At 39.1% G+C, this 25094-nt stretch overlaps 2 protein-coding genes across 21 annotated transcripts in view; both read right to left on the bottom strand.

Moving 5' to 3' along the window:
• LOC111251821 (uncharacterized) overlaps nt 1–19400 on the bottom strand; it is a 32798-nt gene extending 13398 nt beyond the window's left edge. For 2 of the 8 annotated variants that reach the window (XM_086989174.1, XM_086989175.1), the window contains exon 1: nt 9160–9463. Coding sequence is in view for 1 of the 8 variants with exons in the window: in XM_086989173.1 (XP_086845299.1) it covers nt 9225–9503; nt 18941–19159 (498 nt within the window). In the remaining 7 variants the exon portion in view is untranslated. Of the gene's footprint in view, nt 1–1793; nt 2002–9159; nt 9504–18940 lie in introns of those variants that run through there. The other 6 variants (XM_086989173.1, XM_086989178.1, XM_086989177.1 and 3 more) reach the window with 6 other exon arrangements.
• Nucleotides 19401–23973: 4573 nt separating this feature from the next.
• LOC111251756 (sodium-coupled neutral amino acid transporter 7-like) overlaps nt 23974–25094 on the bottom strand; it is a 33099-nt gene continuing 31978 nt past the window's right edge. For 11 of the 13 annotated variants that reach the window (XM_022808708.2, XM_022808701.2, XM_086989171.1 and 8 more), the window contains one exon: nt 23974–24335. In XM_022808708.2, coding sequence (XP_022664443.1) covers nt 24247–24335 — 89 coding nt within the window. In that variant the 3' untranslated portion in view covers nt 23974–24246. Of the gene's footprint in view, nt 24336–24857; nt 24939–25094 lie in introns of all 13 variants that reach the window. The other 2 variants (XM_086989172.1, XM_022808700.2) reach the window with 1 other exon arrangement.

Raw genomic sequence — 25094 nt, 5'->3', positions numbered from 1 at the left:
TTTTCGTTTAGGAATAACTAGCATAGGTCAAATCAATGTTAAAGGCAAAAAAGTACGATGCATTGACCTCCGGCTAACGAGTGAGACAGTTAGTATCGAAATTTCTAATGGAAAGGCGTCGCTACTGCTTCTGCCGATGGGGTATATGAGTACATGCGTTTCTATAAAAAAAAAAAACACCTTGCTCGCTCGACGCAGTACAAAAGTGGTAAAAAAAAAAACAGTTAGCGACTTGTTGTTTGTCTCGTTATTCCATTATGTTGTTATCCTGAGAGGATAGGTGGGCATCAGTCTATGCGAGCTTATCCTCTCATTTATGAGACGATGTAAGTGGTCGTAGCAGTAGTCGTAAAAGCTTTCCTAGATTTTTACGGCTTACTCATGTCGAGCTGCCTTAAACAGTATCGGAGTCATAGCAAAGGCCTAACTTCTGTACAAAATATAAATTAAGATTATTGGAGTAGCACTTAATTGTACTGTCCTCCTGAAGCATCTTTTTCTATTTGACACTTGTAGTTTTTTTATGTGATAGCAGGTGTTTTCCAACGTTTTTTTCAGCTAGTTGTCAAGGGTATCTGAACAGGTGCTCGGATTTGACCGCTCGAAGAAGAGTTTTATGTTTTCCAAATTGTCCTTTTAATTACTTCTAAAAAAGAAAGGCTTGGTAGTTTTCTAACTTGGAAATGGCTTAGCGGATTCTAACAGAATAAACCTTTATTCACTCAATCTTGTAGTTCAATATTGTATATAAAAAAAAAAATTATTAAAATAAGTCTAAATTCTCAGAAATAGAGTCAGAAAACATGATACCATTTTTTATATTTCTTTCGGACTTTCGGACCATAAACGATATACACACTTCTCACAGTTTTGGATTTGCACTTCTCTGTGGCCTATACATATAGCATTTAAAATTCAGGCGACAGAGAAAGTAAGACTAACTGGTTTTTTTTTTTAGTATATGATCTTCAGGTCTAAGACAATACCATTAAATCACTGTCCTGATGATTTAAAATATTAGCAGACTACGTAGAAGCTGCCCTGAGAATACTGTGAAAATAGAGCAATAGCCATGGCCTTTTAAAGAATTTAGTTTGCAACATTACGTAGTATAATCATATTGCATTTTTAGATAATACTATATTCAAATGGTTTTTGATGTTCCTCCTCATGGAGTTTTCTTCTAACCATCATTCGTTCGTCGAATCTCTCGTAGCTTTTCGGCTCACGAATATTTAGGATATCACAGCCAGGGCTGTCATGAAGCAGACGAACTCGACCTCGTTCTTTCAGCGTTTTTTGGTGATAGTTCTTCCCATTTCTATTTATTCACTTATCAAAGAAACGTACATTGTGCGTGGTTTGTAACAACAATGAGGCAGCAGCACAATATTCGTAAGCTTGCGGTTTCTTGTGTAAAAAAAAGAGCGACAATTCTAAGGCGTACGAGGGCAAAAAGGCGAAATCCGCTTAAACGTTAAAAACACTATTTACGTTCAAGTTGTATATCGTCTTAGTACTAAATTAAAATTACTGATGCGCATTAAGGACATACTAATGTACTAAGGCGTATCGAGTTTTAAGCTCATGGACGAAATAGAAATAAATTAGGTACAATAGTTAAAGGAAATTTTTTTTTTAGCTAGCTTTATAGTATTCACCGTAAGCTTCCTCGCGAAAAATAGTCATTACGCCCCACTCTTGACTGTAAGTTAAAAAAAACCAGATACGATACCCGGCCAATAAACCAGATGTATCTATATCATTTAATTAATGCTGACGTTTACCTTTACCTTCAGGCAACGAATTACAATTCCTTGAATTTTTTTTTTCAGATCAGGTTAATAATAGAAATAGAAAATGTTTTTCGTCTCGAGCCTGGTGCCTTCGTTTCCGTTTCACCTTAGGCGGCATCACTGAAGCGAGCATGCTCAACTATTCACCACATTCAAATTTAATTAGTGCTAATATTGTTAACGGAGGATGTCTACGCACGCCAGATGCTAACAAGAACGCCCAAACACAATCGGTATCGAACTAAATGAAAGATATATTATACAACATCAGTTTGTATCGAATATCGATCGGGCTCATAACAAGATTCCTGTCTGCTTCCAAACAAACCAGCTAAATTAGCTTAATTGTTCCGAGTATCGACCAGCTGTATGGTTTAAACTTTGCGCAAGTGTCCTTTACGACCGTTAACACATTCTAAAACATCTTTCCACAATTTACACAACTGGCATAAAAATACTCGTTTAATAAAAAGAAAATAAATACATTTTCTTTTTTATTCAACGAAAAGTATGCTTGAAGAGGAAGTCCCCAGTCACATAAGTTATTAACAACAACAATCCTACGAAACGCAATTTAATAACTGGGGGCACAAGAAATTTACGCAAACCATTTGAGCAAAATCATTTACGATTCGTTCGTCCCTATGAAAATAAAAATGCCTTTTGAAAAATCATTACTAGTGTTCAATATATAAAGAGATCTCGGTAACTAATACCAACGCAATGTTCACAACACTGCGAAAACTTCAAGAGGCCAGCATGGGACGTCATCGCTTTTTTTTTTTTTTTCAATGTCGACGTCACATAATATTGTCCAAAGAAATTATGAGTACAAATAGAAATTGCTGCGCTTTATACGGATAAAATCTCTAACCATATAAACTAGCTAGGCACGAGGGTATCACTAGGGAAAAATATCACAGCCATTTGCATAGCACGTCGTATGCAAGCAAGCGAGTGCACGAGAATTATAAGCGTTTTTGTGGGAATGGGTTGTTTTGTTGATGTATACCGGTAGTGGGTCAACAACCCACTGGAAGAGACTGTTACATTAGAATCAGGCAAGCATCTCAGAAAAGCACACAATTACAGTTCACCTTCACAAAAATTATTTACATTTTGATTATCATTCTCTGAAGCTCATTGTTCGCATGTAAATAAAGCAAAAATTCAGGTACAATATTAGACCTTACAGAAATCACATGGCTGCTTTAATTGCATAAAGCGGTAACTAATGTGATTTTTCGGGTGAATTTTCCACGAATCGCTATATCGAAGTATGGAGATCCAACTGTCTCTGATCAGCAAGTCAGTCCTATTCTACCACCAAACAGTTTTCTTCAGTTAACTTCTAGGTAGTCGTTTTGCTACTTTAATAAAATAGATTGATCAATGTATTTTGTGTTATGGCGTTTAGGTATAAGTGCGGTAGTCGAGTTGCTCGTTGTTCCCGCTGTTTAAGTGAGGCGTTGTGCACTTTCTACTGCTTCTCCTCCCCCAAGAGAAGGCTACTGGAAGGCAGCGCCGTAAGAAGTTTAAAATCTTTTTCCTAAATCATTGGCTGACAATATAAATAGAATCGCAGCATTAGTCCGCCGACATTCACTTTACGCGTATTTCAAATGAATCATTTATGCCGGCAAAACCCTGTCTTTAGCTAACCCTAGGTAGCGATACTTCTGGTCAGATCTCGCACGCCCTCTATCTAGTCCCGATGCCGCAGGAAAATCATCAATATTATTAGTCATTTATTTACTAATATTTATTACTATTTGGTGGTAATTTCGGATTTGTCCACATACATGGTCAATGCCACATAACTAATAAACAGTATCTGATGAATACCAAGAAATTAACACTCTGCGATGAGGTTCACTGTTTCTTTATGAGATAAAGACTGGCTACAAAGAGCCAAAGAGATTCTAGCTTTTCTCCTACAGTGGACAATCACGTTTTATTAGAAATACGTTTATTATCCGCTGTTCCTAACGGTGTTATTAGGATAGCAGCGTTTGCGGCATATAAGATAATATTCCATGCAAAACGCCAAATTCAACATAACTTTCAGCTACACACAGTCTCTTCTTATGTATCGTCTTATAGTAATTTTATTCCCTTAATCGCAACAGTTCCGTATCGCATCTAAATGTTCACTTCGCGGCATTGCGTTCACTTCTTTAAGGACCTAGCCCTGCTGGATGAAATAGGCTGAATTGGTCGTTAGTACGTTTGCCTGGTGGTGTTTCGTAGAGGAGTACGCAGTCTCTGCTTGCTGGTCCTATAGTGTTGATTCGTAATGGCAATGACAAAGAGTGATTGATACACAATGCAAGCTCACCTCTTAAGCCCTGGCCATTGGAGGTTCTATCTAAGTCATCATTGGGGCGAACATGGCAAGGGTGGGTTCACGGGGGGTGGCATCGCCGTTCTTGAGGGTTGTCGCCCCAGGGCTCCTTGGCAACATGCTTTGCCACTCTTCGGACGCTTCGTGAACAGACGACTTACGTCGTTTCAGGGGTAATACCAGTCGCGTTGCTACGGCGGAGCGCGATGGAACCTACGCAACCGGATATGTATCGAAAGAGGTCGTTTGTCTAGACGTAGCGTTGAACTTACTTGGGCACGTACAGGCTATTCGAAGAAAGGCAGGACGTGCGAACAGTGCGAATGACCGCACTTACTTCACTCAAGGTTCTTACTTTAAGGTACCTCAAAATGGGTAAGGGAACAGAACTAGATCCACCTAACCTATGTACAACATATGAACAGTTAAGTAAGCGCACGGAAGTATGTTGCTTTGTTTGGACACGACGGCGTACATTTGTGAGATGCATATTTAACAGTATCGTGACGAAATACAGCAGACGCAGAAATAATGTTCCGAACAAAGATAATAACTGTGCTCAAACTGCATTACATCCTCACCCCGTGCTATTGACAATAGCCTATTTTCATCCTATGTTTATGTCTTATACTTGTATTTATACAGCAGAAGCAATCAAAAAGTAGATTTTTTTCCCTATACTACACAGTTATTAGTGTTTTTAGTATAGATACTGATATTGTTGAACAGGTATGCGCATCGTTCGAGCTAGCAGGTTGTTATCTTTGTTGTTGTAACCTACCAAGTACCGCCTACAAGTTTTGCATTCGATGACAGAAATAGCTCACTCACTGCGAAGCGTTGCTTACAAATGCAAGTTAATCCAAGTTCGGTATAAAAATACTTGAAAATTACATTATGCTGACGATTTAAATTGATCTTAGATATAGAAATACATGCGATGTCTCTTTCAATGCCTATTTAACTTCAACTAGCAAATAATAATAATAATAATAAAACTTATTTGCAAGCTGACGTTTTCTCATGAAATGTTCCACGTATTTTAGACCTCCTGCAAACTTGATAACTGCTTCGTTTTGCATGAACTTGAAGAAGATGTGTAATATTTTACACTGTATAAAAAAAAAGATTGCATTCCTTTGTCCGTACAAGCGAAATATTAATTCTCTGTGCGAACGTATATTGGACTATTTGAGTGAGGATGTAGCATATATGACACAGCGCATGTTGGCTGATATAAAACAGGCGAAATGGCACACTATGATGACATCGTAAAGGACATTCTAAGATCTTACTATTTGTTTATCGGCAGGGTATATAACAGGTAAGTGCGTTAAGTCCGTGAAAATGCAACACGTACGTTTCTAGCCTCGCTTCTTCATTATTATTTTCTTTTTCATAGCATTTTTAATGCTCCACAAGTTACGGTGGGACCCCCCTAGCTGACTTGAATGAATGAATTTTTCGCGCCTTTTTTCTGCTAGTACTTGTTTACTTTTGTGCGAGAAAGACGTCTTGAACTACTCTAACAGGAACGAGTGTGGAGCGAGGGTGGAGCAACCGATTGATTGTTAGAGAAACAACTGAGCGCCTTGTCGTTGAAACTTATTTTACAAATATAACATAGAGAAATTTCAGTTTTAACCAAACTCCAGTGGCTCAGTCGACGCATTGTTTGGGTACATTTTTTAAGTGTACATTTTATGATAGAGAGACGAATATATACAGTTTTATTAGAGTAGGATACAGAATCAACATTTACTGCTAGAGTTCGCTGCAGTGAAGCTTTTTCACAAAACACATTAAAGCGGATTTTACGCTGCGGGCGAACTGCGGAATAACTGGAAGAATCGGAATGTCAATGCGAAGCTTAAATGGAACCTCGACTTTGAGAACAGAATGGACCATCCACGCATTTCTAAGCCGAGCACCGTCTGGCCAGCTAAGAAATGACTATTCAAATGGCCTTTGAAGTATCTGTGTTGTATCTTTCGAGCCCTCTCTAATATATGCCACCGTTGAAGTTTTCCGCTTAAACGGCGTGCTAGATGCACGCGCGTTTTAGAAAGGAATAACTCTTTCAATGGGCTCTCCGTGGATATTTTTCCCATTTAGACGTTACGCGTCGCCAACACATCCCTCACGATCCTTCGTTTAGGAAAATAAATTATGACTTACAGAGGAAAAGCAAAAGAAGCCATCCTCTCACCCCCATTTGGGGGTTATATTGGGAACTAAATATGCGTGTGCTACCTAGTGGACCTTCGTATCGTGCTATGAGTTGGACACCAATATTTGGGCACTGTTCAAGAGTCAGCCTGATAGAGTATGAGCTAATTTAACTATCTCGAGTCTTAAATTTGCTACCCCGCCATTAGGCGTTCATCAGATGGACCTAATATCGATATGCTGAAAAGGTCTGGCAGTGAGAAATAGGGGAGCGACATGCATAGTCGCAAGAATAATGCTTTTCAAAAGCTTTTGTGAAAGCCCATTTATAGCTCAAAGCAGTATTGGCAGGATCAATTGTGTCACTATCATGGACGCTCAGTATGTAGACATTCCGAAAGAGGAAATTTAAGCGTTTGCAGAACTTTCCCTCTGGTAATATTTTGGCTTATGTGTAAATTTACGTACTGATAACATTCGTAGAGAAAGCGATATAAGCCTTTGCCCGACGTCTCAGAATGGGTCAACAATTTTGAAGTATGAAAAATAATAGTTTATCTTTTCTGCTTGTTTTGCCGTTTCAGTATCTCTCGCATATGGAGAACAACGTAAAAATAGCTATCCTTAGCTCATATTTTTAAGGAGTTCCTTTAGAAAAAAAAAAAGCTGATCAATTAGAAATGATTATTACAAATCCTCGTTGTTCTATAGGTCCCATCATTACGAAAGCCAGCTACAATAAATTAAATTCCTCTGAACGTTGACTAAATGGATAAAACAGGAAAAGTGAATAGTGTGCCTCATCTAGAGTGCGTTTATATGCCTGTACCATTTTATGTTTAAGTGCGGATTTCATCATAATGTTTGTATAATGCCACTGTCCATTTGTGCACTGAGTTCGTTACTAGTCTGTTATTTGTTAGATTTTTGGACCAGCACCTTCTAACCTTCTGCACCGTCTGTGCCTCTCGAATGGCAGCAAAGTACATGTAATCAATATTTTCAATAGATTCAATTTTGCGATAGGATATTTCGAAATACTGCCAATGTGGCTTGGAATCGGATATCAGCCAAAACCATTCTCACGCTCATCTTTCATCCTGATTGAATACGCGTTTCGTTTTTTTGCATGACACGTAGTTGTTTGGTCAAACGTCTAATAACGTCTTTGTTTATTTTTTACGAACAATACTTGTAAGAATAACAAGTATCTAAATCCTTGTTAATAGTTAATTAGTAGCAAACGAAAATCTTCGACGGAAATAAATTGGCGTATTTCTAAGAAATGATTTTGCTCACAGTCACGGAAGCACAACAAGTTTTATCAGCAGATAGAGATTGATAAATAGAGACTGCCGAAAGTTACTAGGTTAGTTTTTTTGATACTGCAATGGTAAATAATGCCTCTGATAACGTAGAGACCAATTTCGAATATGGAAGTATGTTTACGCTACTAAACTGCACGGTGAGCTCTATTCTATAACTAAATAACTCAATTTATTAAATAAAAACGATTCAGCTCTCAGGAGACATATCAACCCCGAGATTTGATGATTATTAATCAAACGCCTTTTTCATTAGCAGAGCAGTTCGAAATCCGATTATTCTTTATTAATTAAATTTTTCTTAAATATTAAATAAAATAGGGTTTCTCATACATAGTCGCATGACATTCAACTTACTCTTTCTTAAAGCGCATGTTTGGTCAAGTATTGTCGAAGGTGTGAGCAAAGATCTACACAACAAATAAATTGTACTGCAAATATAGACATAAAAAGATATTCCACCACTCACAAGCGAGTAGCAAATGTGAAATTAATTTTTAAGAAAATTTCCCTCTATTTAAGGCTCAAAGTCAGCCAACGATTACGTGGCTTAGGATGGGAATTCATAGTCTGAGAAAGCATTCATGGGCTTGATAATCAATGAAACGTTGAAATCAATTGGTCACTGTACAATGTTCTATGCGCATGACTTCTTGGATCGCCTCGTGTGGTCGATCTTATTATAAAAAAATCATCGCCATTTTGACACAGAGTTGTACATGCTCTACATTAAAAAATGCGGTTCTTATAATTGGTAAAAGTGAACAGTAATATCACGAATAGAACACTACCTCCATCAATATTTTCGTAACGACATTTCCGGGACAGAAAATGCGTTTCGAAAATGCGCGCGTTGACCCAGCGCAACAAGCGACACCCTCGCCGCAAGCAAGATAATACTCTAATTGCAGTTTCGACAGCGACATATATGACCCGTGTATACATTTACACTATTAAAGTTTCACATGCGCATGCTTAAGTTAACAATCTAGACAAGTACAATCATAATTGCGAATGCTTATATACTGTAAAATGTCAGCGAAATCGATCAATAATACTCCACAAGAAGACCAGAAAGACTAAACTCTACATGTCTGAAAATATTATTTTTAGCACATTGACTTAGCAAATTATAGGACTGAAATATTTGCCTAAATAAGTGCTTTTCGTATGGATACATCTGATTTCGTTCAATTTGCTACTATTATCGTTATTATAGTTTATTCAGTTTAGATGCAACCCTTTAGTAAACCACAATTTAACGTGGCTTACTAAAAGTAATTTGTTAACTGTGCAAACTTCCCTTACAGAGAGTTCCGCACTCTATATAGTAACCGGTCTTGATATTCATCGGACAACTTCAAGCTTGTCCAGATGCTGAGCTAGTCATCTTCAGCTTCTTTCTATTTCCCGAAGTTCAGATTCGATACTCGAATACAAATATACTCTAGTCGATAATAGCAACAAATTCGTGAGAAGCAAAGTACCTTATAAGACTAAACCACACACTATGTTACACACTTACAGGAAATCGCGGTGTAATGAAGTGTTGTACAATTTGTGTAACGGCTTTGTCGGCAAAGTGATTGCTCAATACGGAACGTTCGTGAAGTCCTGCGCGATGAGACTCCAGGGAGCTCCTCCTCCAACAGGCCGTTTTGTACCCCCCCAAGGAGAGGGCAGCACGATTTGAGAAAGGGACGTAGCCTGATTAACTCCCATGAGGTCGGCCTTCAATGACAAATCCCTTGGTGCTAGATCAACACGAAGTAGCCGAACGAATACACCCAACGTCATGATGCGACACAAACATGGAGTAGTTACGTCATACAAAAAAGGTAACTGCAAATGTTTGTGAACTCCGTGATGCTGCAATAGTGGGATACAAATGGACCCAAACATATTAATTTCACTAAAAAGTAAATTGTCCCTTTTAACATTACTTTGTGGATTGTTTATAGCGAACTTGTTCAGGTGGGTCCTCTGCCAGTTTTAACTACTGACACAATATCAGTATGATGTTAAAGTCGCCAACTGAAAGTTAATTCTCTGCTCTTTTGTGGTGAATGTCGTACTAATGTACTCCCCTTTACTTGCCTTTACGTTTGCCTGTAACCCAAAAGCACAGCATATTTTACAAAATCGCCGTAGAATAACTCAGACTTCGTGTTTAAATTGCCTAATATATTTTTTACAAGAATTTAGAAATACGAACAGTATCACTAGGTTAATTTGCTCGAAGGGCATATTTTTTACCTTAGAGCGCAGAAACAGCTTTCCAGTCACTGATAACACTTGACCATTAGCAAATGCAACATTATGAAAGAGATACGTGAAGGACATCGACGTACGTTTACCATTGGGCAGCAACGCCCATTTGCTTACTAATTTATTTATCGCATACATTTTCTAGAGATTATATACACTGGACCCTACCTAGCATTATCTCGTTATTTTTAGCATAGGAATTTTAATTCCTATTTTGTGAATTATCCCATGCTCCGACTGCGATTAAGCTATTGCTGTCCTACCATTACCAGTGTGTGCTATTGTCTCTCACGCCCTTAAGATTAATGGCGTGACAAGTAACAGAGTAATCTTTGGAGAACCAACTTCAGCTTTCGATATTCTATGAAAAAGACAGGCTACTCAACGACCAAATCAGACAACGTCCATGAAAACGTCGGTATCTTTTAGAAATATTCACTTGTTTCTTGAAGACGATACCATACTCTATATCATGGCAGAGAATGTAAAAGGTACGTTTTTTTAAAAAAGAAACTTAGTGGCTTCTGTGTAATGCTTGACAAGGTCAATTTTTAAACCTATCTGTTGTGAAAACTCTTAACCGTTGTCGATGTAATTTCTCAAGGTAGTAATTTTCTTACAGTTTGCATTAAAGTCTATAGACAAGCATTTTATACGTCTTAACACAGAACCATTAATCCCGACCTTTCGTTTTTAATGTACTATTTTCTATATTTCGAAAAATCACAAAGCTTGTTAGAACCGCTTTCGAAATAGTCCGCGCATACATGAAAACTCTTGTTCGCGTTAATATATGATATATCAAATTGCATTTAGGTTGATCGTTACCTTTTTCTGTCTATGTTCTTGAAATAGATAGAATCACTAATGGGCTCATTATTGTAGCGAAATAAAGAGTTGGAGCTTCTGTCATCGACATAGCGGGCTATGATTTGTATAAATCGTAATTATTTTCTGAAAATTTTAGAACGGCCGTCATTCGTTGAACATGCAAGGCAGTCTCCATGGTAAGAAAACGTTTACACTTCGTCTTGTAGCAATAAATTTTGCTCTAAATTATATTAAATCCTTCTCAATTATTCGCGGTTACTTTTTCTTTAATCTTGTCAGCGTCATGGTGTTATGGATTATCTCAAAGCGGTGGGCAATTGATTGGCGTCTTTTTCGGAATTATTCAAGGACGCACAGCTAAGCTGTGCTACCAAGTGGTATAGTGTTGTTGTACCAAAATTGTAGCACTGCTAATAAATTGACTAAAAATAAGAAAAGAGCAAAATAGTGTACGCAGTATATATAAAAAGTGAAGGAGCGTAAGGAAAGATAAAAGTAGGTTTACAGTTGAGTCAGCCGTGGGTTTACAGTCCAAGCAGCATCTTTCTCTACGTTGAATGACCTGTTTTCTTACGTCGTTTCACTGGAGCTGAAACGTTTTGACGTTAAGACGTTGAAAAAGGGCTTGTAATTTGAGGAATAAGGGGACATATATTTAGTACTCGCGCCCAGGGACAGTAATGATATACAGGTTAATCGTTTAACGTAACTATTAGGAATCCAACAATGCATTAAAAAAGTACTGGTAGTTGGCTTAGATCGTTGAATTCAGATTTTAACGGTTATGAATCTGGCGTCCTATGGTACTGTAGCGACTAAAAATAAGCAAGTTAAGTAAACGCTCATTGGACAAAGGTCGATTGCATGAACAAATGACAAGCAGATGTTACTCAGAGTTTAGTACGATTTACTTCATTCAAAACGTGGTTTTTGGAAGGATCAGTCCTTCTACGAACTTGTTGCTTTCAGAGTGTTCCTATATAACTAACTGATCGCCTTATGCTAGAAAAAAAACGAAGTGCAAAATATTTGGAAAGGCTGGAAATTTCTGCATACTTCATTGCCCGCTGTGGATGATCTGACACGCAATTATCATTCGTCTCTAAATTAACTATCGATTTGGAAATCAACTTTTCAAATCAAGAACATTGTGAACAATTTGTTACGCTTTTTTTTTTACCTAAACCTAACTTTAGGAACTCTCGTGTAAAAGTAATTTTTGGATTTCTCAGAAATTACATGCCAATAACTAGGATCCTAGAGAGTCGATATTGGGTAGATAGAAAACTTTGTTCGCTGTGGTTACGCTTTAAACCCGACGCGCGCTACTCGGCTATGATAAGCTTGGTTTTGATAATATCGGTGCTAGTTAATTATCATGAGATAACAAGAAGTTGCGATACCATAGGACAAAATTCGATTTCAAATTCGCTCGATATCCTGGTAACCCGCTGGCCACCTTCGGTGATCCTTAGAATCATAAATTTTAGCTATTTTTTAAGCCGGATATTTTTAGATAGGATATTACGGTGAGCTGGCAACTTTAAAAAGCTTTTAAAGCACACAGCATAGCTATTGATATATGACAATGCGTCTTTCAAGCAGCAGCTGTTTCCCCTATGGAAAGTAAGATACAGAATACAGACGCCGACGTGTAAAAGGCGCTCACAACGGGGTGTCATCTAATATATCAATGTAAGTTGACCAAATTCGTTTAGAAATCTTTCGACGGCCAACGTAGTTTAGACGTGAATTTTAAAATGTTCGAACAAACATATCAGAGCATTAAGTAAGCAAAAACGGTTAAAATGCCATATAATGGATAACAGAGGTACTATATATATTCTGTATATAATAAATACCGTGCATGCTATCTGTTTGTTTTTAACTATTTGATATGATTTGTTTTTTACTTTTATTTAGGCAGCTATATTTTGTGTAAGAAATGCTTAATTAGATAGCGTATTTGAGTATATTAGCATCAATTCTATGGGTCTTTTTTAATATAATCTAAATCTTCTAAATAATTAAAATAAAGCTTCTAGTTATCGAAGCTAAACATTATACCTTGCTCCGCTTTACCATACTTACAAAGGTATACGAGAAATCTATCTGCCTGCTATATAACTAGCTTCTGGTTGGAAAATCCCACCAAAAGACATATACTACACAACCTGTGTGTTGTGTAGAAAAAAAATGTAATATGATTGAAATTATATAAATGCCTATAAGTTTTGGTCTGGGTGTCTGTCTATCAGTCATAAATCAGCTTTTTTTAAAGTCGACAGGTTACGTGTCGCTAGAGTCTAGGCCTGAGAATATCTGCACGGAAGATGGAGCCGGTTAGACGTATATGTTTGCTCTTAAAAGGAGAAGTCAATTTCTCACCGATAGCGTTATGTGAATACGCTGTAACACTGGATACGAGTTCAATTGTGACAGCAACGCTGGCCAATGTTGATTGGAGAACTGCGTCCGCGTGAGTGAACTGTGTTACGGAAAAATCGTTTTGAGTTTGCGCTACGTGGACCTTCCCGACAAAAGCTGTCTTTCCGCCTTTGGCCAACACTTCGCGTAGGATGAACTGCAACACGAGTGAAATGCTACGAAGGCCTGACAAAACACCTGCACATTGCGACAGGACACCGGAAATATGCATATAAAGCTACGGGATCTGAGTTGAATAAGGCTTCAGAGTTACGCCGCGCACACAGTGAAAGGTTAGGTCCGACTCTGGAGAAAAAACTGAAACTGCGTTGCTTGAAGGAGCGTGCTCTATGAATGATTGTCTTAAAACTAAAACATAAAAGGAGCTATTAGGTTTTGTGCCCATCAGGGTTACGGGGGCCTTCATTTCTTGCTGGAGTAAAAGTAAATAGAATGTGTGTAGTCTTGTGCTGCCAACATCAAGCTCAGGTATGTCTTCAGGCGGCGCGATACATACTGTAACTGCCGTCAGAGACTTATTGCAATGTCGAATATGTTATTAGGATATATCAATAAAAAAAGCAGAGTGGTTTAATCGAGATTACTAATCACTGCAGGGTAAACGAATATGTTACGTGTTATGTGATTACTTTAGTACTACGACAGGACTACTGAATAAAGGGGTTGCTGGCACGGTCAAGGACTATCTTAGCTGGATTGTTGTCGCAGGATAAAAGAATGCAACGTGCTATCCACTAGTAATAGAGTCTGTGTCTGCGTAAGGTTGATGGGCTGTTGGAACATTTCAATAGGAGGATGAAGCAGGAAACCTGCGATTTTATAAATGTTGCCCATAGAGTGACTGCACCAGAAAAGTTATTACCGGAACTAGGCCGAGATTATGACGTCGGTACTGTAGGAGCGTAAGAGAATTGTAACAAGATGTTATGGGCCTTCAGCCGAGCTATATTTTCTGACACGCATCATAGTGGTTCATATTAACACAAGCTCATAAAACAATTCCAAGGAGATAACAGCTCCAGTGTAGTAGAGTAACGACAACGGAATAGCTATTAATGCGTACTTAAGGTGAAGTTTGGGGTTGGCTCATTAAAGTATCTAAGGATAAAAAAAAAATCGTGTTGTTTTGTAAAGTAAATGGTTTTATCAAAAATTCGTGCTTTAAGCTAGTATCGTCCAGATATGATCTGCGCGTGACACGGAGCTGCCTGAGTATTTTTTGTCGGAGATAATTTTTTCCCTCCGTCATGGGTAATGCTAATTAGAAAAGCTGACTATTTTAGTGCTTCGAGCAATTTTGTTGAAGAATTTAAGTTCTATTTTTTGGCTCACATGACTCTTTTCGAAACCAATCAACTTGCGGGATACATGTTGCGTAAACTTTTTTTAGGCGATAATTCCGGCGTGTAACAACTTTGCGAGTCAAGGTAATAAGGTAACTATATCAAAAATTTCCCTACCTTTTTATACATGAAGTGTCTCACTTAACAGGACGAGCCGAAGCCTACCGGATCACTTCAGTTTATAGGTTTTGTCATACCGGTAGCAGGCAATCCAAGGTGGCTTATTTTTCCAGCCCAAATCGGAAATTCAGCTTTTTTTTACTGGCAGAGCCAAACCGATATATGCTCATGTTCCTGCACAAGCAACGCGCATTGCCTATTACCCTGTCCAAGCAATGGATCCACAAGATACGACTGAACGCCGTCTACATATACAACGAGTCGTCAGACTGGTCGATCATCGCTAAGCCCTAACAAAGTCTATATCGACGAGACAACCCAAAAATGCTCAGAAGTTCATTAAAGATTGACAAGACGCTCGCGTCACTGTCGACTCTGAGTGACGACTAGTAAACAATTGAAACAGATGAACATAGGACAGCACACAAGGAAGAAATTTTCTGTTTTATATGGGTCCAATAGGAAAGAAATCAGCATGGTGCAATGTTATTTCCGATAAGAAAGCGGCACCGGCCCTATTGGACGAAGGCTAACCATACACTGCTGGAACCATGTAATAGAATATGCTATTTTAACCGGAGGGTTGTAACGGGGGAACACCTGTGAAAATGCTGGTAGGTTATCGAGCACTGTCTTCTGCTAGATCGATGGTTACCGTAGGAGAATCGTGTGACTATAGGGTAGCAGCAGGGCAGTTGAAACGTTTAAATTGCAGAGTGGGATGCGTGCAGCATATTAGGCTAAACGGAATAACCGTTACTCATTGATATCGGGCAAATAGAGTCACTACAACGGGATAACGTAATTGATACTATAAGGCCTCAGGGGATTTCGAAATATATACTGTCGTTGTGCACAACTAATTGAACGTTAGAGTCTGTTAGGTTAGGTGGCCGACGTATCAAATCCATTAAAATATGCTAACGAAATAGCGGCCAAAAAAAAATCGGGTCAGGTAATCCGGAAATGTATCTGCAGAGATATTGCTGTTCACTATAGTTGGCATTATTACCAACAATTCAACTTAAAACAGTGCTCAAGTAGAGGATGTAGTGGAAGTGGTTGTTCAAAATACAAGAGAACCAAGTGTAACACCGCGATGTTTTATCCTACGGTTAAAAAAGGATCATTTTTGAATTACGTCCTATGACTTCCTACAGCACGTACTAGTGTTTTCACTCGGTGAACTACATAAAGCAGAACAAACTTAACTGCGACACTAATCATATTAAAATATGAGTCGTGAAAATCAATTTTCCTTTTGCAAAGAATGTCAAATGTACCCTATATTGAAAATAAACAACCAGGAATGTCTATGATCGTTTATGTACGGCAGACCTAGCGTCGTAACAAACATCGACGTTGGTAAACATTTTGCCTCTCAATCTTCATTCGGTCGAACTTATAGAGTGCCATGACGTACACTCGTACGTACATGTATTTAACGTTCATGTGCAGAGCGCATTGGCCAGACCATGGCACCTTACTGAGGGTCAACAACCGGAAGGTCGAACAATAAATAATTCAACAAAGATAAACTTTTCAAATAACACCATGTGGAAACGAATGCAAAAAGAAACGGGCTTTTACTGTGGTTCAAGGAACACATTGAGCTTTTATTTAAGCTGAAATCCCGGATCTAGATGCAAATCTGGAACCTCAAAGGCTTTTCGAGCATTGATCGTCTTGCTCGAAGACGGTCAGCTTTCAGTGTTAACTCTGTACAGCATTATACACCAAATATACATCACTGTTTTCATGAAGTAAATTATTGTATAGGGACAACATGCAAGTCACGGAACTATGTCACGGTCAGTCGCTCCATCTTCTACCGACTTTCAGTTGCCTCTTCAACGTTGGTCAACTACGTATATTGCTAATGAATGCTCATCGGTCAACAAAGTATACGACGAGATAAACATTCAAGCAAAGTGACGAAGAAAGAAAAAAGAAAGGCGAAATCAAACAACACCAAAAAAAAATGCATAATAGGACGGTGTAAACCTTTGTAGAAGGTCTAAACTTCTGAACCCATGAGCGACACAGGTCTACCGAGTCACTCCTACACCCAGCGCAGGAACAGCAAGAACGATTGTATGAAAAAGTTATATCTGTGGAAATGTTACTAGCGACATGCAGCTAGAAGCCGATTGCTTCCTAGATTTTATCGGACATTAATGAAGATATATAACAAAAGTATGCATTACACTGAAATAGGATTCTATTAACCCCATCTGAATCCGATTGAGTTTCTGCTAAGGGATGCATATCAGTTTTCGTTAGTAGATCGGTCCGGATCTTCACGGAACGATTTTTTGAAAGCACTAAGGAATATTACTCGTTGAATACTGATTTGCAGTTATGGGAAATTAAGGGAAAGTTTGCTGATTGCTACCAGCGGTAAATTCACATCGTAGTGCATTCAAGGGCAGACAAATGGAAAATGTCATCTCCTTCGAAGGGCCTATGTTGGATTAGGGTCTACCACGTGTTGCTCGCAGTTGCGTGGGAATCTCCGAAAATGTCCAAGTGTCCTTTTTATTAAGCACCACAGTTAAAAATATTGCCATTTACACCGTTCTGAAACGAAATCTTGGCAAGTAAATTTAAGGGCACCGTACAGCGGCGTTAATTCACACGTAATTGTAGTAAAATCCTCTGGGCAAAAAACACAGATCGTACAAAAAATATCTAAAGTAAACCAAACGATATTCCGAAGCTTTCGAAAAATGAAAGATCAAATGGCGAGAGACACCTCAAAATAAGGCTGAGGACATTTTACATTACATTTATGGATATTATGAGCGAGATATGACGGTTTGTTACCCCCATACACGCAGTGTTGGATGTGTTTAATAGAAATATGTAGGCCGTCGGCGAGGCCATCTCATAGCAAACGAAACGAATATGTCATTAAGATTTCTCAAGCCGTTTTATTCTTTTTGGTAATAAATAATTGCACACAAGTAATTGGTATGTTCGGGTTGGTATATCGACTCTGATTCAAGGACGTAAACAAAACAATTTTTTTTGCCAATTTTTTTTACGACCTCTTTTATATTCTATAAAAGTCACAGGTTACATGGCAAATTCGCTCGAAAAGCCATCCAAAACTCATTTTCACCCCATGATATCAATAGTGTTTTCACGAGTAGATGTACTTCGTTTACACTCGCCTCATCAAGATCTTGAAGAATTAGCTTCATTAAAATAATAGCTAACATACAAAATAATATTTCGCTCACAAAGTGGCAAAATATTTTCGAAGGAATCTATTACTTACACCATTTTATATAATGTTCCCTAGAAGAATTTCTGATAAACAAAAAAGCATTAGAGATATTCTCAAGAAAGGTTCGCTCTCTCCGTTGCGTGGGAAGAGAACGGCAATAGAGTGAGCAATTTGGAACAATAGATTTATTCTCACAACCTGGGAAACAAATGCCATTTCCTGCTTTTTGTCTTTTTCGCAGTAAACTAACTTATCTTAGATATTTGATTTCTTAGCCAGCTTGTTGAGGTCTGTTGACCGGTGGCAAAGAATCCCCTTTCAACATAGAACATTATTTATAGCCTTTTACTTGTCAAATGATGTAGAATTTGAGCATAGAGACATGTACTACATTTCGATGATATTCGTCGAGAGCCTTAGGTCTAGGCTTCCATACAGTTTAGGTCATCTTTGGTGTTACAAAGCTACGACGTATGTTAGTTCACTAAAGATCTATTCAGCCGTGGGAGGGCGTATTACATTTTTAGTCAGCTTGGCGACATCTATCGGCTGGTATCAATGAACTAACAAGTCACAAAGCAAATTTCTGATAAGTGTTAAAAGCAACGTGAGACGCATTTCCACCCCATTTGTTACCTTAGCAAGCATATACCTTAATGAGGTTTTAATGATTTTCACGGCAAAATGTCAATTTTAGGTATTTACACAGCTTATCGAAGTCTATCAACTGGGAGGTTCTCCTTACACTAAAAAAATGTTATTGATTGTTTACCTGTTGGTTTTTGTCAATAATAAATGCAAAAGGAAAACGGAAGCCGGTCACCGAAAATCAGGAAGGCTTTGCGTCACCCCGTCAGATAAAACCCATCGTATGTGAAGAACGTTGAGGTAATTATCGGTGACTGATTCTGATCGTTTGTCCGAGAATGGTCATTTGCTAGAAACACCGTCCGAGTCCCCTAACTAAACAGAATTCTGTACCACAAGGCAAGTGTCCCGCGAGCCAGTTTTAAAATTTATTACTAAAAACAAAAATAGACATAAGTATTAATGAATAGACATACGTGTGAAAGTAGTTGAAGCGTATGTTGGCGTCCGTTTGGATGATTTTCGAGATACTGTGGCTGTTGGAGGTGTAACGAACGGATGTAATGCATGTTTCTCCTAAAAGCATTACTTTTGAGAGGCACTTTGATACATGTAGGCTCACGAACAAAGTTGAGGGCAACGTAGGATGGGCCGTGGCTAAAGGCAAACTCTTCGAGGGAAATAAAAAACTTCATTTATTGCAAAGCAAAGCTGTATAGGAGATGGGCTATACAAAAGTCTTAGAAAAGAGTGCTAATACTTGTCGGCTGCATACATAAACATATGTGATACGGGGCAATTTGGCAGTCGATTGAATCGTATTTCCAATTCTTTGTGAACGTACTAAGCTGTTTGTGTGATGGAGCAAAATTCTTATGTGCCATTGCCCTCAAACAGCTGCTAGCATCCGTCTCCTCTAGACAAGCTAAAACGACAAATAGCCGAAATGTCACTGAGTCTGGTAGTGTGCGTTTACATTAACGACGACAATACGCATACGGAGCTAACTGCCAATGATGAATCTATTACTGTGCAGGGGCAAAAGCAACCTGCATCTTGTATAGCAAGCACTAGAGTAGGCTGTATTATCGATTTAGTGTATAGTTCTCCTTAAACCTTGCGCCAGTGTTACGCTAGTCTGACAAATCGATTCCTTTACTGGCTGTCTATGAACTACAGGCCGTTTCATTTGCTTTGCTTTAATGTATACTGTAGTTTGCCCGCTAGATTCCACTCATGTTTAACCCGCTTCTAAATTTTACTGGGCGTCAACTATTGACCTAATAGACCTGAGGCTTCTGCAGCGTGGGAGTGGCTTGTAGATGCATCATAATATCGCGTTTGAACCGGCCCATGGTAATGTGGCCTCTCGTAATGAAGTGCGGGTACAAAAATACTGATGCCGTTAGGTTGTTAAGATAACTAGGACATTCTTTAAGTCGCAGAGTATGTGCTGGGACTTTAGATACTGCATTACTGTTAAAATAAATCGACTGTTGTCGTTGTTGTCATTCAAGGCCTGATTAAAAGCGTTGTGAAACGTCGCCCCCCTCCAGGAAAGAGATCAACGCGTCAATTGCCAGTGACGGAGAAGTGCTGTCGAAAAGGTGTCCATTGGAGTCACGATCGAAAGAGGTGTGTAAAAAACATTTGCAATGTATAACAATATTGGCAAGTGGAATGATATGATCTTGGATTCCTGCCAATCTAATGGAAACAAAGGGTAGTCGGCGTTACCGTGATGAAACGCATGTTGATAATTAACTTGCATATCGTCCACTGCCTCAACGGGTGGGAGTGTTCCATGCACGCATCTTCAACTCCATCAGCAGTGCCGCATCTGACGACAGGTAGCAGCTGGCGGAAGTTAGGATTTCGCTGAATAGTTCGTCAGTACCATTTGTATCATTGAGGGAATAATCGATTGCGTTCGAAGCTTCGCTTTTAACCATTGAGCGCTTGTTCAATACAATACAATACAACAAGTGCTGTCAAGCGAAGAAGATCAGTTGTTTTCAAGTTCTTGTCAACGCTGCATTTCATGTTTCTGGTGTCCTGAATGGGGATTTTGAAGCGGGAGTGCGCAGTAAGGGCGCCAGGCATCGATGATTGACGAAGGCACTGCAAGTGCCATCTTGTCAGCGCGCCCATTTGTGAAGGTCAAATTAGTGAGAAAAGTTCCGCTTGTGTCTCTAGGTGCTTAGGCCCGCCAGACATCACTGTAGACTACTTTTTAGGCGTATCTATGTGTATGATTTCCTGCTGCTCACGGAGGTTATACTGGAGTTTTTTTTTTTGTTGAATTTCAACGTTCACATTGAATTTTGGGGAATTCTTGTGAAAAAGGGGAGCTGACATTGTAAAGTCATGCTACACTTCGTCAGCTTGCCTTGAAAATACGTTACCGTTTGATCAAGGTGGGCGTCGGCAATCGGGAGCGTTACTTTGCCCGCCGCCATACGTGCATTGCGTAGAAAGTCTCCAGCTATTACATTTTACCACAGACACAGCGTATCGGCTAGTTTGCCGGCCATTAAATGAATTATAAATAGATCTAAAATTGTCGGTGGTGTTTATGTGATCATCTGCCACCGTCAGGTCTCAGTACTCGTATAGGAGAAGCCCTTGGCTTATGAAAGCCCCTTTGGCAGCGTCAACGCCAGTTGCTTCGGATACGTCACATAATGAAGACGAATGGACGTGATGAAGCAAAACGCAAGTAATAAATTTTGTTCAAGCGGGGGGTTAGCTGTATATATGCAGTGAAAAACATTCGTCTGACGGGATTTAACAAACGAGTACCGTGCTTCTGTTTTACCCACCTCTTATTTGTCCATGTATGGAACTTGAATAGTTCAACGTAATGATTTAGCGAACGCGTTTTCCTCGCAGAGTACCATGAATACAATCCACTTTAAAATCTTCTCACAAATTTCAGGGGCTATGCGCTCGTAGCGGAACACTTACTGCTTGTTCATGTAGCCGGTTCAAGATAAGTTTCATTAGATCGCAGTATGGTAACGGCTCTAGCATTTAGATATTATCTTATGTCCGAGATGTACTAAAATTTAACAAATACATCCGTTACGTTATTTTGATCTGCTTATATTATTCAGTTGGGCATTGATTTAACTACAGAATAAAGCATACACGGCATTGCTATCATGGGTTCTGGATTGGCTTCTGATTTAAGGGCGTTCAGTTATAATCCACTGATCCTAGTTTAATGGCCCTCATTTTTAAACCGAACGCAAGAGCTATTCTTTAAACCTATCGTTCCCCTCGTAAGAAGCCGGATTACAATCACCATAACAAAACGGTATAGTAACACTAGTTTGCCTCACGGCGGTCCAACGCCAGCTCGCAGCTTCTCTTGCACTTAACTCAAGTGCAAATGGAGTTTCCTATCAAAGGCGAGTTACATTCATGGAGGGAAGGCGGAATATTTGTGAACGAGTTTGACAGGGCCCTACGTTACGGTCATCTACAATGTACTGTTCTTCCGCATGTGATGGCGTATGAAAAGTATTGGTTAGCAACTCACAGCTAAATCTGGCCGATCTGTTGGTTTTTGAAGAGGTGGCGAACTGCATCTGGCCTTTGCACGTTACACCTCATAGTTAGGAATAGTGATATAGTACTATTGGAACAGGCGGTTCGGCGAATCGTACGGGTAGTGGCGCAGTGTGGTTAGTGTCGTACTGTTGATTGCCCGTAGCCCGAGGTGCTAGCCCCCGTCACGAAACGAGAATAGGAGAGCGTGGTGTAGGATCAGCGTGAATTCAAAATGTCCGGAAGGAGTCCGGCTGCGTGTGGATTGGACACGGCCTAGTTATCTCGGTAAAGCAGAACGATGCGGCACGGTGCCGGCAACCTTCAACAACATCTGGCTCACCATGTGCTGATGCTAACGGACGTATTTGATGATAGACAACTTAGTGTATAATTAAGCAAGGACTGTGCGTTCCCTAAACAGAACGCCACTTCCCATTTATGCAAAATGAGGTCATCGCATGAAATGCATGAGCAACGGGCATGTTAGTTCTGCAGGGCGCGTTAACTCCAAAGGAAAATTGTCACAAAATTTGAGCTTAGTTTCCATGCAGATAAAATTTACATTTTCACCTTTTTTGGTAACACTCGTCTGTTGGATTAACACTTTTCAGATTTCCGTTTTTCTTAAGCAAGACGTTGATTAACAACCGGAAGGCATCATAAGGGTCTTAATCGGATTGTGACTGGGTGGATTCTCTGCACATGGATGAGCTAACGGGTGATTGTCCGCCTTGTGATCCTCCTCTGACTTCGTCAAATCATCGCGGTCGGATTGTAGCAAGCAGTTATCATCGAGAGTGTCTGCAGGCTGCGCGCCTGGTGAGGAATATAAAAGCCCTCCTATTTCGTAGGACTTGAGGAGGCGTCCGGCTATAAAAGCCGGAGTCTAGCCTACAAGAGGTTAGACTCGGAAGCAAAGCTTTATTGATCCATGCCTAGAGAACTACTTGGGCAGGTCATGCTGAGGGGCTTGCCGTACTCCTTTCGCAGTTCTATCATAAAATATGTGTTGGATAGGTGAATAATATCATACATTTGACAATATATCAATGCAGATATTTGTCGCTGCTGTGGTGTTCTTAAATGGCGCTGCGGCGTTGCTTGTATACATGGAAAATCAATCAAAATAGTTGAAATCTAGTTGAAATAGGCCCTATTTTCCGCACCGCCTTTCTAGGGCGAGACTGCACCGATTAGAAAAAAAAATCAATCCAATATGGTAATGCTACGGGGTTGATTTGGGTAAGAGAACACCAGCTATCTAAGGGTTGACAAATGAATGCATAGATAAAATTTGTTTTCCGTATGCCCGAGCCAGCAACTCAAGCTGAATATCTGCCCGAGCTTAGCAAATCTCAGCTTTAGACTTACTCATACAGAAGGTCCTATTTGTATCCTTATTTTTAGCTGCGGTAAATATTTTCGAAATAATTGCTAAATATTGAGGGCTTTAATTGTATATGAAATTTTGCTATTTTATTTAATTACACATATCTTGTAACATTTGTTGTTAGCGGGGCCTCAAATCGCGAGTGCCGCTTTTGCTAGCTAGAGGTTCGTTCGCCTAAGCCATAATGCAATGCAGGAGCTCCGCGTTAGAAGACACGGACTTAAGCCTCGTGTACATTATTACCCTGTACATGTTTTTCCTTATGTTTTCACATAAATGTTAGTTTTTTTTTTTTTTTTTTTTTTTAATAAACAGGAGTACAAAGCCATTCAGTATTGCGGATTATTTGAAAACGATGGTCAAGTAACTTTGGCTATTTAACCAACGTTTTAATTGGACCGAAAATAATATATTAAAAGTGGTGTAAAAATGTTACACTAAAAATAATATTTCATGTCCACTTATCATATCGCAGATAAATGTTTTTTTTTTTTTATCAATAGATAGTTATTTTTATTATTAGGTTTTTCACGAATTTCTCTAATAGGCAAGAAGTAAACTCAATAAGCAATAAATATGCAATTGTTTATTTATTAAATAAGCATCAAAGAAAGAATAGTGCATCAGTCATAATGAACTGTCCGCGTAGCGCAACGGCACAAGGAATAATTACGTATATCATGATCTTTCTTCGTAATTATGGTGTATCCAACTTCAACCCACTTCTTGGAAACTTTTTTTTATATAATTTTATGATATTTAAATTTCAGTAAAACTCAAGGAACATGCTAAGACACTTTAGGTCACCAACGAAGAGCTTCAAGACAGCGGATAGTTCTATACCGCAGGGTTGCACAGCAAGACTTCTAGTTCATCGTCCTCTTCATATAACTGCTTAGCGAATACCATCGTTGATAAACCGATGCCTATACGAATTAATGAAAGTTCGTAGGTCAAACTGTTTACTATAAGATGCTTAATAGAGAGAAAAAAAAAACTAATAGCTAACGTAATTCACGAAAAACGACTCTATATTCCACGGTTTGTCACCAGTAACGAAAATTTACGGTTCTGAGCAATATTCAGGCTCGCTGTCCTTCAAGTAAAAGCAAGAAGAGGTAACTAGGCTTACGTTAAAGTTTTCGAACAGCATTCGACCAACTGCCGACAGCTGCCGTTATGCTAATTGCGCCTGTTCAGAGAAATCCATAAGCCTATTGTCATCGCGTTGGGCGATGAATCAACTATCCATCTCCCGCCTCTGTGCCTGACAAAAAATAGGCACTTCACACATTTACTTCATTTCAAAAAATTGCTGGGGTTGATAAGCTACCGACGTGCCCGACATATTGTGCCCTATCGATTATAGTTCTGCTTTATGATTATTGAAAAGACTACTCAGTTTTAGTTATGAATAAGTAATGTAGTGCACAGCATCTTGAACCTACAGCCCAGTTCACTCGATCATCCACGGTCGATGAGGAAGACGCAACCATAATGACCGAATCCAATACGAAATTTTTCTAAGCCTACATCAATACGAAGCCGAAAACGGTATGGCCATTTATTAAAAACTGGATCTTAGCTAATTCGATGGAACTTTCCACTCATAACACTAGCAGAAGCTGACAAATCTCTTTGTTGTGGTCCAGTTGCATCGAGTCAACTACGCTATCCAACAGAAA

Source organism: Varroa destructor, unplaced genomic scaffold (genome assembly GCF_002443255.2).
Source record: "Varroa destructor unplaced genomic scaffold, Vdes_3.0 BEIS01000005.1, whole genome shotgun sequence".
Classification (NCBI taxonomy): Eukaryota; Metazoa; Arthropoda; class Arachnida; order Mesostigmata; family Varroidae; genus Varroa; species Varroa destructor.
This window is presented reverse-complemented; position numbering and strand designations above follow the sequence as displayed.